Source organism: Entelurus aequoreus, linkage group LG16 (assembly GCF_033978785.1).
Source record: "Entelurus aequoreus isolate RoL-2023_Sb linkage group LG16, RoL_Eaeq_v1.1, whole genome shotgun sequence".
Lineage (NCBI taxonomy): Eukaryota > Metazoa > Chordata > Actinopteri > Syngnathiformes > Syngnathidae > Entelurus > Entelurus aequoreus.
The window spans coordinates 1,377,612-1,392,139 of record NC_084746.1 but is presented as its reverse complement, the minus strand read 5'-3'; the positions used below and the strand labels follow the sequence as shown (position 1 = coordinate 1,392,139).

At 40.0% G+C, this 14,528-nt stretch overlaps 1 protein-coding gene across 7 annotated transcripts in view; it reads left to right on the top strand.

The window, feature by feature from the left end:
* The window catches only part of pde1cb (phosphodiesterase 1C, calmodulin-dependent b), a 264,072-nt gene that overhangs the window by 125,235 nt on the left and 124,309 nt on the right, over positions 1–14,528 (top strand). For 3 of the 7 annotated variants that reach the window (XM_062023722.1, XM_062023724.1, XM_062023726.1), the window contains one exon: positions 10,063–10,089. The exons of the other annotated variants lie outside the window; for them this stretch is intronic. In XM_062023722.1, coding sequence (XP_061879706.1) covers positions 10,063–10,089 — 27 coding nt within the window. The remainder of the gene's footprint in view (positions 1–10,062; positions 10,090–14,528) is intronic. 7 annotated transcript variants of the gene reach the window in all.

The window sequence follows — 14,528 nt, the reverse complement described above, 5'->3', positions numbered from 1 at the left end:
ACCGGTGAACAAGTTAGGACATAAATGATGGTCCCAATACGGAAAACCATTGCATCTAATAGAGAGCCAAATACTATAGAGTCTGTGAACATTGCTCCAAAGTCAGGATTTTTTTGTTGATTTTGATGTGTCCATCCATCCATCCATCCATTTTCTTCCGCTTATCCAAGGTCGGGTCGCGGGGGCAGCAGCCTAAGCAGGGAAGCCCAGACTTCCCTCTCCCCAGCCACTTCGTCCAGCTCCTCCCGGGAGCATAATAGTGTGAGAGTCCAGTCCATAGTGGATCTAACACAATAGTGAGAGTCCAGTCCATAGTGGATCTAACATAATAGTGAGAGTCCAGTCCATAGTGGATCTAACATAATAGTGAGTGTCCAGTCCATAGTGGGTCTAACATAATAGTTAGAGTCCAGTCCATAGTGGGTCTAACATAATAGTGTGAGAGTCCAGTCCACAGTGGATCTAACATAATAGTGAGAGTCCAGTCCATAGTGGATCTAACATAATAGTGGGAGAGTCCAGTCCATAGTGGATCTAACATAATAGTGAGAGTCCAGTCCATAGTGGATCTAACATAATAGTGGGAGAGTCCAGTCCATAGTGGATCTAACATAATAGTGTGAGAGTCCAGTCCATAGTGGACCTAACATAATAGTGTGAGAGTCCAGTCCATAGTGGATCTAACATAATAGTGTGAGAGTCCAGTCCATAGTGGATCTAACATAATAGTGAGAGTCCAGTCCATAGTGGATCTAACATAATAGTGAGAATCCAGTCCATAGTGGATCTAACATAATAGTGAGAGTCCAGTCCATAGTGGATCTAACATAATAGTGAGAATCCAGTCCATAGTGGATCTAACATAATAGTGAGAGAGTCCAGTCCATAGTGGATCTAACATAATAGTGAGAGTCCAGTCCATAGTGGATCTAACATAATAGTGAGAGTCCAGTCCATAGTGGATCTAACATAATAGTGGGAGAGTCCAGTCCATAGTGGATCTAACATAATAGTGAGAGTCCAGTCCATAGTGGATCTAACATAATAGTGAGAATCCAGTCCATAGTGGATCTAACATAATAGTGAGAGAGTCCAGTCCATAGTGGATCTAACATAATAGTGAGAGTCCAGTCCATAGTGGATCTAACATAATAGTGAGAGTCCAGTCCATAGTGGATCTAACATAATAGTGAGAGTCCAGTCCATAGTGGGGCCAGCAGGAGACCATCCCGAGTGGAGACGGGTCAGCAGCACAGAGATGTCCCCAACCGATGCACAGGCTAGCGGTCCACGCCGGGTCCCGACTCTGGACAACCAGCACTTCATCCATGGCCACCGGACCTGTGTCCACCCCCCCCCACAAGCGAGAGGGGGGCAGAAGAGAAAAGAAAAGAAACGGCAGATCAACTGGTCTAAAATGGGTCTATTTAAAGGCTAGAGTATACAAAAGAGTTTTAAGATGGGACTTAAATGCTTCTACTGAGGTAGCATCTCTAACTGATACCGGGAGGGCATTCCAGAGTACTGGAGCCTGAATAGAAAACGCTCTGGCTCCTCTCAATGATTTATAGTGCATACAAAAGTAAACATTGACAGGTGCAAAGGCAGCAAGATACACTATATTGACAAAAGTATTTGTCCACCTGCCTTGACTCACATACGAGCCATCCCATTCCTCACCCATAGGGTTCAATATGATGCAGCTATTACAGCTTCAACTCTCCTGGGAAGGCTGTCCACAAGGTTGCGGAGTGTGTCTATAGATACTTTCCACCATTCTTCCAAAAGCGCATTGGTGAGGTCACACACTGATGTCGGTGGAGAAGGCCTGGCTCTCAGTCTCCGTTCTAATTCATCCCAAAGGTGTTCTATCGGGTTCAGGTCAGGACTCTGTGCAGGCCAGTCAAGACAGTTGACTTTGGAATATTTAGGAGCGAGGAAATTTCACGACTGGATTTGTTGCACAGGTGGCATCCAATGACAGTTCCACGCTGGAAATCACTGAGAGCGGCCCATTCTTTCACAAATGTTTGTAGAAACCGTCTCCATGCCCTAAGTGCTGGATTTGATGCACCTGTGGCCAGGCCAGGTGATTAGGACACCTGATTCTCATCATTTGGATGGGTGGCCAAATACTTTTGGCAATATGGTGTGTGATACAACAAGACGGCAGCCAAAGAAAGACTTCCCTATTCATCCCGGAAATTATTCTCCGCATTTGACCCATCACCCTTGATCAGGGGAGCAGTGAGCAGCAGCGGTGGCCACGCCCAGGAATAATTTTTGGTGATTTAACCCCCAATTCCAAGCCTTGATGTTGAGTTCCAAGCAGGGAGGTAAGGGGTCCCATTTTTGTAGTCTTTGGTATGACTCGGCCGGGGTTTGAACTCACAACCTACCCATCTCAGGGCGGACACTCTAACCACTTGGCCACTGATAAGAAATTGAAATGGGCCCCCTTTGGCTAAAATTAATCCAAAAAAATATATGTATATAGACATACTGTAATAACTTGAAGTAAATAATTAGGATTAAAAAACAATTACAAACATACAATTCATATATAAATAAAAACTTTTTTCTCACAATGTGTCGACTTTTTTCTTATAAAATTGGGAACAATTTCTCATATTCTTTCTGTTTCTGTAATATTGCAATATTTTCTTGTAAAATTATTACTTTTTTTTATGTAAAAGTATTACTTCTTCCTGCAAAATGGTGACATTTGTCATATACATTTCTGACTTATCACAATATTGCCCAATTTTTTGGTTGTTCTTGTAAAATAGTGACATTTTTGGAGTAAAATGATGACTTTTGTCATAATTTTGCCAAGCAAAATTCAGATTATTATTATAATATTGCCAACATTTTAAAGTTTTCTTATAAAATTGTGACTTGCCAAGTAAAATTACGACTCTTTTCATAAAATTGCTGAAATTGTACGCTTTTCTTGTACAATTGCTACTGTTAGTGTGTAAAATTACAACTCTTATCATAATATTGCACAAATGTTCAGTTTTCCTTGTAAACTTTTGACTTGCGTTGAGTAAAATTACGAGTTTTTCTTGTGAAATTGTGACCTTTTTCTTGTGAAATTCCAACTATTTTTTTGAATAGTATGTACTGTATATATTATTAATGTTGTCAATACAAAACTTTATATACCTAGAAAGGGTGGTCCTAAAGAGGTAGGCATTTTTCGGTGGTCTCAAGAAGGTAAATACAAGAACGTGTGTGTGTGCGTGTGTGTGTGTGTGCGTGTGTGTGTGTGCGTGCGTGCGTGCGTGTGTGTGTGTGTGCGCGCGTGCGTGTGTGTGTGATGTTTATTGTCAGGGATGTTAGCTGGAGCTCACACATCATTAACTGTGTTCTTTGCAGAATGTGTAATGATGAAAATGTGTATTTTCTGTGTGTTTGTGTGTGTTTGTGTGTGTTTGTGTGTGTTTGTGTGTGTGTTAGACAGCAGCAACGATTGATTGAGAAAAGTCCAGAGTAGTAAGGCTTGTGTTCAGAACAACTGAAGAATGCAGGGACCACTGTGATACATTGTATACATTGAAACTACTGGAATCAATATGATGTGAATGAATCAATATATGCTAAACAATCTGATCAAAACATCTTAGTCTTATACAGCTACGAGCTACATCGTGAACGTAATGACAAATTATATACAGTAGACACTGATCCAATTAAAAGTACTTTTTAAGAGAATCATTCTTTATTTTGCCGGAGGACATTGCTGCCTTTATCTTACAACAGAAGGCTAAGTTAGCTAAACAACAACTCAGGCTAACATTGCTAACGTGTCATTTACACATTTCAAACCTGCTCTTAATACTTACTGTTTCATTGTTTCTTCAAATGCCATAAATAGTAGTCAACAACGTCGCCATTAAAAGTATATTTTCAAAAAATCCATCTTTATATTGCCTGACAACAGTGATGCTATTATCACAATAGAAGGCTAATCTAGCTACACAACGACAATGAGCTAACATTGCTAACGTATCATTCACACATTTCTAACTTACTGTTATTACTTACTGTTCCATTGCCATTAATAATATTCACCGTCATTAAAAGTATTTTGTTTGGAAAATGTATCTTTTTGTGAGTTATTGTGGTTGAAGCAGGACTCGTTTTGGCACACACTTAAAGTGACATCTTCACAGTTGAAGGCACATTGCCACAAACCATGAGTTAAAAGTATGACACTTCTTACTTCAGTTGAGACTGAATGTTTGTGTAGCTACTTGTGCTGGTTAAAGCAAACAACAACAGAGCATTTTCCTTTATTGGGTTTCATTGTGGACATGTCTGTGTCATTTTCCTTCGAGTAAAGTTCTATAGCTCGACCACTCTAGGAGAGTACAGCCTGTACTGTAGGTTCGATGTGTTCGATGATGCTCACTGCTCCCCTCACCTCCCAGGGGGTGGAACAAGGGGATGGGTCAAATGAAAAGGACACATTTCACCACACCTAGTGTGTGTGTGTGAGACAATCATTGGTACTTTAACCAGAGGTGGGTAGAGTAGCCAGAAATTGTACTCAAGTAAGAGTACTGTTACTTTAGACTTTTATTACTCAAGTAAAAGTAAGGAGTAGTCACCCAAGTATTTACTTGAGTTAAAAGTAAAAAGTATGTTGTAAAAAAACAACTCAAGTACTGAGTAACTGATGAGTAACCTGTTCCTTTAATGATGACGGCAACAAATAATGCACAAAAACATAAAAATAGCAATGAGCAAATTCAGAGCCAGGAATATCTCTTAAGCAACTAAAACAATAATATATATTAAATAATAATACATTAAAATTAAAAAAAAATGAAGGCAAATTGAGCCACAATAACTTAACAGCACCATAGGCTCAGTAGGCAGAGATTACAAAGGAAAATAACAAGTTAGCCTTTACGCAAACCATAAACTGATAGGTGTGGGCTGCACCTGGGAACACACTGATTGGTGTTTCTTTGCATGCATATGTGTGTGTGTGTGTGTGTGTGTGTGTGTGTGTGTGTGTGTGTGTGTGTGTGTGTGTGTGTGTGTGTGTGTGTGTGTGTGTGTGTGTGTGTGTGTGTGTGTATATCTCTGTCTGTCTATGAGGCTGCAGTGCGTTAATACATGTCCCCACACGATGTACATTTGACAGTGATTCATAGCAAAGGAGTACAAGTAGCGTTTCTTCTCTATAAATATACTCAAGTAAAAGTATGTTGCATTAAAACTACTCTTAGAAGTACAATTTATCCCAAAAGTTACTCAAGCAGATGTAACGGAGTAAATGTAGCGTGTTACTACCCACCTCTGACTTGAACTTGAACTTAATAATAGCTTCAATATAGAGGCAGCTTGTTTTTCCACTTGACTGGTACTTTAATGTTAGCATTTAAGCTAGCCAGCGATTAGCATGCTAACTGCTTCTCCAGGAAATTAAAACTATCACTGTACCGCAATTTTGGTGATTAATCATTGTGTTACGATCAGTGACATTTGAACAGTAATACTAGCCGCTGGAAATTTTACAGCGGTTTATCAATAACGACGTTAATGGTTACATTTTCATTGTCGTGGAACAACGGGGAAGTTTACGGGGATTACTTTGCCCTCCGTCGTCGTTTCCTCCTCATTCTTGCCAATTCTCTTTTTAGTCGCGCGTTAAAAAGGAGGACCTCAGAGCTTTGACATTTTTACTGGCTATTTTAAAGTGCCCGTGCCTTTCAAAAGGGGCTCCTCGCATGTGCCAACCAATCATCACTTCCCTGACCTCTCCTCGCTCCCAGAACCAAGCGCCTCGCTCGTACAACCCGAGATGAAGTGGCAATTATCTTTTATGCACTTTTGCTTGCGTCATTCTCCCCCCCGCGAGGACGGGAGTGTATTTGCTACAGTCGACGTATCATGCTATCAATCTGTTTCCTTCTTTACATTTTTCTTTTTTCTTTTTTCTTTTTACCTCCCCTTGAATGACCGCCATCTTTCATCCTGCTGCCAAATGGACTTTCCTGGCAGACTTCGGCGTCGCTTACATTTTGTCACTGTCATGAACTCCGTCATAACCGTCCGTCCTGCCTGTATATTTGATGGACAGTCGGCCCGATGACAATCATGCCACGTTGCTTGGGCCTCCTTCAGGCGCTCTTGAAGGAGATCACATTCCTGCGGATGACTGTCGTAGCCACAAATATTGACAGTATCAGCGAGGCGAGGGTTGACCCCGCGTGCCGTGTGGATAGTATAGTATAGCCGCGTGGTGACATTTACTGTATGCGCTGTCAGCTTATCTTTCAAGAGTTGTATGGCGGTGGCGGGAATGGCGCACGTGTCCCAGCATGAAGTATCCCACAAGGCACACCAATCACCCGTAGATAGACAGCCAGCGCATTCGCTTTGGACAGTTCTTGAATTTGCTCTGTGGCGGTCAATTATGCAGCGTAACGTGCGGTGACATTCACTGATCAAGACGCAGACAGCATGACAAATTGACCCTTATTTTCTTTGCATGGGAGCACAGATTCCAGAGGCTTTCCATAAACAAGTCACCCTCAATATCGGATTGGGACATCCCTACTGATCGTATTAGTTAAGAAGTAGCTTTTTCTTTCCTAAGCACCTCAACTTTCAAAAGTTGAGCTAGCAAAAGTGAGGGACATAGTAGATCATCCATCCATCCATCCATTTTCTTCCGCTTATCCGAGGTTGGGAAGCCCAGACTTCCCTCTCCCCAGCCACTTGGTCCAGCTCCTCCTGGGGGATCCCGAGGCGTTCCCAGGCCAGCCGGGAGACATAGTCTTCCCAACGTGTCCTGGGTCTTCCCCGTGGCCTCCTACCGGTCGGACGTGCCCTAAACACCTCCCTAGGGAGGTGTTCGAGTGGCATCCTGACCAGATGCCCGAACCACCTCATCTGGCTCCTCTCCATGTGGAGGAGCAGCGGCTTTACTTTGAGCTCCCCCCGGATGGCAGAGCTTCTCACCCTATCTCTAAGGGAGAGACCCGCCACCCGGCGGAGGAAACTCATTTGGGCCGCTTGTACCCGTGATCTTGTCCTTTCGGTCACAACCCAAAGCTCATAACTCCGGCTTATTAGTGATTCCCAGAGCCAAAAAAAAGTCTGCGGGCTAGAGAGCGTTTTCTATTCGGGCTCCAATACTATGGAATGCCCTCCCGGTAAAAGTTAGAGATGCTACCTCAGTAGAAGCATTTAAGTCTCATCTTAAAACTCATTTGTATACTCTAGCCTTTCAATAGACTCCCTTTTTAGACCAGTTGATCTGCCGTTTCTTTTCTTTTCTTTTCTTTTCTACTCTGCTCCCAACCCGGGGTGGACCGCTAGCCTGTCCATCGGATGGGGACATCTCTACGCTGCTGACCCGTCTCCGCTCGGGATGGTTCCTGCTGGCCCCACTATGGACTGGACTCTCGCTGATGTGTTGGACTTTCACAATATTATGTCAGACCCACTCCACATCCATTGCTTTCGGTCTCCCCTAGGGGGGGGGGTTACTCACATATGCGGTCCTCTCCAAGGTTTCTCATAGTCATTCACATTGACGTCCCACTGGGGTGAGTTTTTCCTTGCCCGTATGTGGGCTCTGTACCGAGGATGTCGTTGTGGCTTGTACAGCCCTTTGAGACACTTGTGATTTAGGGCTATATAAATAAACATTGATTGATTGATGACCATAGATGAGGATGGGAACGTAGATCGACCGGTAAATTGAGAGCTTTGCCTTCCGGCTCAGCTCCTTCTTCACCACAACGGATCGATACAGCGTCTGCATTACTGAAGACGCCGCACCGATCCGCCTGGCCATCTCACCATCCACTCTTCCCTCACTCGTGAACAAGACTCCCAGGTACTTGAACTCCTCCACTTGGTTTCAAATAATAATATATGGAGAAACATAAACTGGTAACATGACGGGTGTAAGTCAGTCATCCGTAGGATTTCAACCCACGCCCTTATTATTATACGAAGTGATCCAATCATACGACACTGTTTTGTTGACACACAAGTCAGCTCAATGGGGGTAGGAGAGGTGAAGGAAAGGAGAGGAAGTAAGGAAGCAGGGGACGATCATAACTGCCACTTCCTGTTTATCTATTTAATCAGGAATCTTAAACAAGCTTGGTCGACATAAACCTGACAGGTGTTTCCACGTCATGTGTTTCAGTCACACGGTGGCGCTCACATGATTGATTTTATTTTTTTATTTTTTTGTATCGACTACGCTCTTAACCGTGCAGCCAAAGGCGGCGGTCCAGGCGGTACAAAGAACGATTGAGAAACAAATCAAGCTAAGTGCTGAGAATTCGGCCTGAGTGCAATTTCAATCCCCGCCTGCATGTTGTCAATCTAAAGTTGAATACCACTTGGGGGTAAGGGCCTTTAGTGTGTGCGTGTGTGTGTGTTCTTGTATTTCTACCCTTCTTGAGACATCAACAAGGAAAAGTAGCTTCCATATGAGGACCGGTGAACAAGTTAGGACCGAAATCATGGTCCCAATACGGAAAGCCATTGCATCTAATAGAGAGCCAAATACTAGAGTCTGTGAACATTGCTCCAAAGTCAGGATTTTTTGTTGATTTCATGTGCATACAAAAGTAAACACTGACAGGTGCAAAGGCAGCAATGTATGATACAAAAAGACGACAGCTAAAGAAAGACTTCTCTGTCCATCCCGGAAAAAAACCCACCAGGTGAACAGCTGATTTGACCACTTCTGGTGCTGACGTAAGACAACCCAAATGTGACCATAGGATGAACATATACGCTACGGTACTAAGACTATGGTGGCCATTAACAGTTAGTTTCTACAGCTGGGTTGCCCAAAGTGCGGCACAGGGGCCATCTGTGGTCCCTGACTCCTTTGTCTTCGGCCTTAAACACATTACAAAAAACAAAAAAATTGAGGTCTCATTTGCACCCCTGGTGGTGAAATCTATCAAAATGAGGGTGGTCCCAAAAAGGAGGGATTTTTCAAATTGACTGTGTGTCGCTTTTAAAAGTGCTCCCCCCTCTGGTCAACATATGAAATAACAAGTGTGTGTAAGAAATTGAAATGTGCCCCCTTTGGCTAAAATTAATAAAAATATATAAATACAAATGTATATGGAGACATAATGTAATAACTTAAAGTGAATAATGAAGATTAAAAACCAATTACTAAAAAATAAAAAATAAAATACAATTGACTAAAAGCTTACCTTTTTTATATTTGCATAGTATTTATATATTATTAATGTTGTAAATACAACTCTTTATATATCTAGAAAGGGTGGTCCTAAAGAGGTAGGCATTTTTCTCAGGTCTCAAGAAGGTAAGGAATACAAAAATGTGTGTGTGTGTGTGTGTGTGTGTGTTAAAGTTAAAGTACCAATGATTGTCACACACACACACACACACACACACACACACACACACACACACACACTAGGTGTGGCGAAATTATTCTCTGCATTTGAACCATCACCCTTGATCACCCCCTGGGAGGTGAGGGGAGCAGTAAACCGCAGCGGTGGCCGCGCCCGGGAATCATTTTTAGTGGTTTAACCCCCAATTCCAACCCTTGATGCTGAGTGCCAAGCAGGGAGGTAATAAGTCCCAGTGTGTGTGTGTGTGCGTGCGTGTGTTTATGTGTGTGTGTGTGTGTGTGTTTGAAATGAGCTTTTTTAGCAGCGGGCTCTGCAGGTGTGGGTGTGTTTCAGGCCGAATGTCAGCAAAAGTGATAGTAGGCGTGTGTTGGTTGCGTGGGCTCCCTCTACACAATACATGCGTGTCGGATGTCAGAGAGTGGAGTGGTTGTGTGCAATAGAATGCTCATGTTTTATGTTCTCACTATTTCTTCTTACATCATCTACTTAAGTAATTGTACTGTGGTTCACTTGACTGTTTACGTTATGGCTGATCCCATTTATGTAATAGCAATACATTCATCACAATAAATCGCCTTTGTATCCGTAACTCTTCTACCTTTCTGGGAAGAAGTACTTTGCATTTGTTACACTTTTATTTGTATCCATCCAAATATAACTCTGTGTTTATCTCTGCCAGGCGCAAGTACAAGAAGACATCCCAGAGGTAAGGCCTGATGACATCACTTTGCCAGGGCCACATTATTAGGGACACACTGAAAAATATGGGACAACATTTTGTAAAGTTTGGAGAAATTTAATGTCGATGGTTCATCTTATGATGAAAAAAAACAAACACCAAGTACAAGATGGATGGATCGATAGGGAAAATGCAAAAGCCGCAGTGTTGTGGGAAAAATAGTAATAGGAAAAAACAAGAGGTAACAATATTCGCACTGATAAAGACTCCATTAAAAAATACATTTTTGACATAAAAAAAAAATACTGACATTGAAAAAACACATAATAATGCAGTGTTTCTCAATTATTATTAATAATAATAATAATAGATTTTATTTGTAAAAAAATAACTTTACATTGAGTAAACAACCTCAAAGTGCTAAAGTGTATTAAAAAAACAACAATAAAAAATATAAAGATATAAAAAAAATAAAAAGTAGAACAGCAAAATAGCTAAAACTAGTTTGCACATATCTAAAAAAAATTGTTTTTAAAAATAAGGGTTTTTAAGCCTTTTTTAAAAGCATCCACAGTCTGTGGTGCCCTCAGGTGGTCAGGGAGAGCGTTGCACAGACTGGGAGCGGCAGAGCAGAAAGCCCGGTCTCCCATTGTTCGTAGCTTTGTCCTCGGAGGTTGGAGGAGGTTAGCCTGTCCGGAGCGGAGGTGTGGTGTGGAGGATTTTGGGGGTGAGTAGTTCTTTGAAGTAGAGGGGGGCTTCTCAATTATTGTCCATCATGACTCCCCTGAATTAAATGACTTTTGAAAATGTGATATTTATTTATTTGTGTGAGTGACATTCTTTATATATGCTGATGACTCTTTTTTTCATTCCTGTTACAATCATTTCCATCTCTCTGCCTCTGTTAGCTTTGTACAAGTGTGTACTTACTACTTCTACTGGGTTATACTAGCAGTAATCACTACTCCTCTTGGATAATACTTGCATAAGTACATGTGTTTCTGTGTACGTAGTCCTCCTACTGGGTAATAGTAGTAAATGCATATGTATTCCCTGTGTACTTACTACTCCTACTGGTTAATAGGAGTAAGTACACATGTGTTACTTGGTGCTTAGTACCTGTACTGGGTAAGTGCACATATGATCCTGTGTACTTACTACTCCTAATGGGTGATAGGTGTGAGTACACATGTGAATCTTTGCACTTACTACTTCTACTGGGTAATGTGTTACTGTGAACTTACTATGTCTACTGGGTAACAATACTAAGTACACGTGTTCCTGTGTACTTAGTAACTCAACTGGGTAATAGTAGCCAGTACACATGTGTTACTGTGTACTTAGTACCTCTACTGGGTAACAGTAAGTACACATGCGTTCATGTGTGCTTAGTACCTCAACTGGGTAATAGTAGCAAGTACATTTGTGTTCATTTGTACATAGTACAGCTTTTAGGTAATAGTAGTAAGTACATACCTCTACTGGGTAATAGTAAGTTATTGTGTGTTTACGCTCTCTACTGGGTAATAGTGGTAAGTAGTGGTAACTTGTACATGCCTTTATTACCAGTAGGCTAGACTATTGTAATGGTCTCCTTGCAGGTCTTCCCAAAATAGCTGTCAGGCAGCTGCAGCTTGTTCAGAACGCTGCTGCTAGAGTTCTAACAAAGACCACAAAATGTGAGCACATTACAGCAATTCTTAAATCCTTACATTGGCTCCCTGTACATCAGGGAATTGATCTGCTCACATATAAATCACTACATGGTCTAGGGCCCAAGTATATCACTGATGTGCTCCCAGTGTTTCCCACACATTCATTTATTTGTAGCGGCCCGCCACGAAAGAATTACGTCCACCACAAATAAATTTTTTTTTAAAAAATAACTTTTTTTTTTCTTTTTTTTGTCCTGTCCAGCTTCTCAGGCAAATCATATAGTTGATGTAGATGCCCGTATCGACTGTTCACATTTACTTTACAAAAGAGAAGTGTAGGATACTTCTCTTGTTGCCTTATTTGTATTTGACCACTACTGTTTTCTGTTTATTTGTTACTGACTGTGCCTCTGTTTCACTTTATGTTGCTGGTAAATAATATGGTTGTAGTAGTAGGCTAAAGTTAAATTATTTAGTATGCACTAATTAAAGGGGCAGAGCTTTAAGAGACATTTTAGCTTTTAAATTTTATAAGATATATTTTTTGTAAGAACCACAATTAATAAATATATTTCAGTGAATAACTTATTGTTCAAATCTGTATATAAATATGTACATAAAGTGTTGTAATTATATTGTAAAATGGATGGATGGACGTTTAAAACAAAACTGTTATTATTAATTAGTAAGTATACATTTATTGAGCCTTTATAGAGAAAATCATATCATTGTAGTAAATTATGCAAATTACTCGATGTCATAGTGGCCACGCCCATTGTCACGCCCATAGCCACGCCCCCACCGCCACAGGTATCTTGGCAGTTTATGGGAAACACTGGGGGTGGGGGGGGTTTAAAAAAATTTTTTTTTTTTTTTTTACATAAATAAATACAATCATGTGTGCTTACGGACTGTGTCCCTGCAGACTGTATTGATCTATATTGATATATAATGTATATATTGTGTTTTTTATGTTGATTTAAAATATATATATATATATATATATATATATATATTTTTTTTTTAAATTTTTTTAAAAATTCTTGTGCGGCCCGGTGGTTGGAGACCACTGCTCTAGATCACTAAGATCTTCTGAGAGCAATCTGTTAGTGGTTCCCAGAGTAAAGTCCAATCAAGGGAGAGCATCATTCAGTCACTATGCAACAAATAGCTGGAATAAACTTCCTGAAGATGTCAGACTTTCCCCAACTCTGACTACTTTTAAAACTAGACTGAAGACTTTGATGTTCACCTTAGCTTTCAGCTAAATCTTTTAATCTTTTAGCTTTTAACGTCCGCACTGTTTTTATTTTTATTGTCTGCATTTTAATTTTGCTTTAATTTTCTTTCATCTCACTTTGTTGTCTGTGAAGCACTTTGAGTCTGCCTTGTGTATGAAAAGTGCTCTACAAATAAAGTTGCCTTGCCTAAGTGCACTTTTTTTTTCTGTGTACTTACGACTTCCACTAAGTGATAATAGTGTAAGAAGTAACATTGTTGCCGTTTGTATAATTCCTAATGTCTTATTATATGACATATTTGTTATAACTCGCATTATAGTGTTGGCAGCTCAAGATCTTCAACTTTAGTAATCTTCATCGCCTATTTTTCCTCATATTATTACTATTTTTCTTTTAATATTGTGACTAAAATTGTGTTTTGTTCAATTTTATTCTTCTGATTTAATGATTTTGTAGAAGTATTTGTTTAAGTTTCAATGTGTTCTAATTGTAGTTTGTGAATACAACAATAATTGCAGTTTTGAATGAAAGTGTAAAAGTTATATGACTAATTGACCATCGTTTACATCAGGGGTCCCCAAACTTTTTGACTGCGGGGCCGCATTGGGGTAAAACAATCTGACTGGGGGCCGCGCTGTATATATATATATATATATTAGAGATGTCCGATAATATCGGCCTGCCGATATTATCGGCCGATAAATGCGTTAAAATGTAATATCGGAAATTATTGGTATCGTTTTTTTTATTATCGGTAAAGTTGTTTTTTTTGTGTTTTTTTTTTGTTTTTTACACTCATTTACACTCATTCACACAAAAGGGTTGTTTCTTTCTGTTATTAATATTCTGCTTCCTACATTATATATCAATATATATCAATACAGTGCAAGGGATACAGTCCGTAAGCACACATGATTGTGCGTGCTGCTGCTCCACTAATAGTACTAACCTTTAACACTTCATTTTACTAATTTTCATTAATTACTAGTTTCTATGTAACTGTTTTTATATTTTTTTTACTTTCTTTTTTATTCAAGAAAATGTTTTTAATTTATTTATCTTATTTTATTTTATTAATTTTTTTTTTTTAAGCACCTTATCTTCACCATACCTGGTTGTCCAAATTAGGCATAATAATGTGTTAATTCCACGACTGTATATATCGGTTGATATCGGTATCGGTAATTAAAGAGTTGGACAATATCGGAATATCGGATATCGGCAAAAAGCCATTATCGGACATCCCTAATATATATGTATATGTAAATGTGTGTGTGTATATATGTATATGTAAATGTGTATATATGTGTGTGTATATATGTATGTCTATGTACCTGTGTATATATGTATATATGTCTATATATATATGTCTATATATATATATATATATGTATTCATACAAATATATTCCTCGCACACTAATTGATTTAAAGAGCGCACTCAAATTACAACAAAAAAAACAAAAAACTTTTTTTTTTTTTTTTTTTTAACTTGCGACTTTCCGCGGGCCGGATTTTGGACGCTTGAGGGTCCGTATCCGGCCCGCGGGCCGTAGTTTGGGGACTGCTGG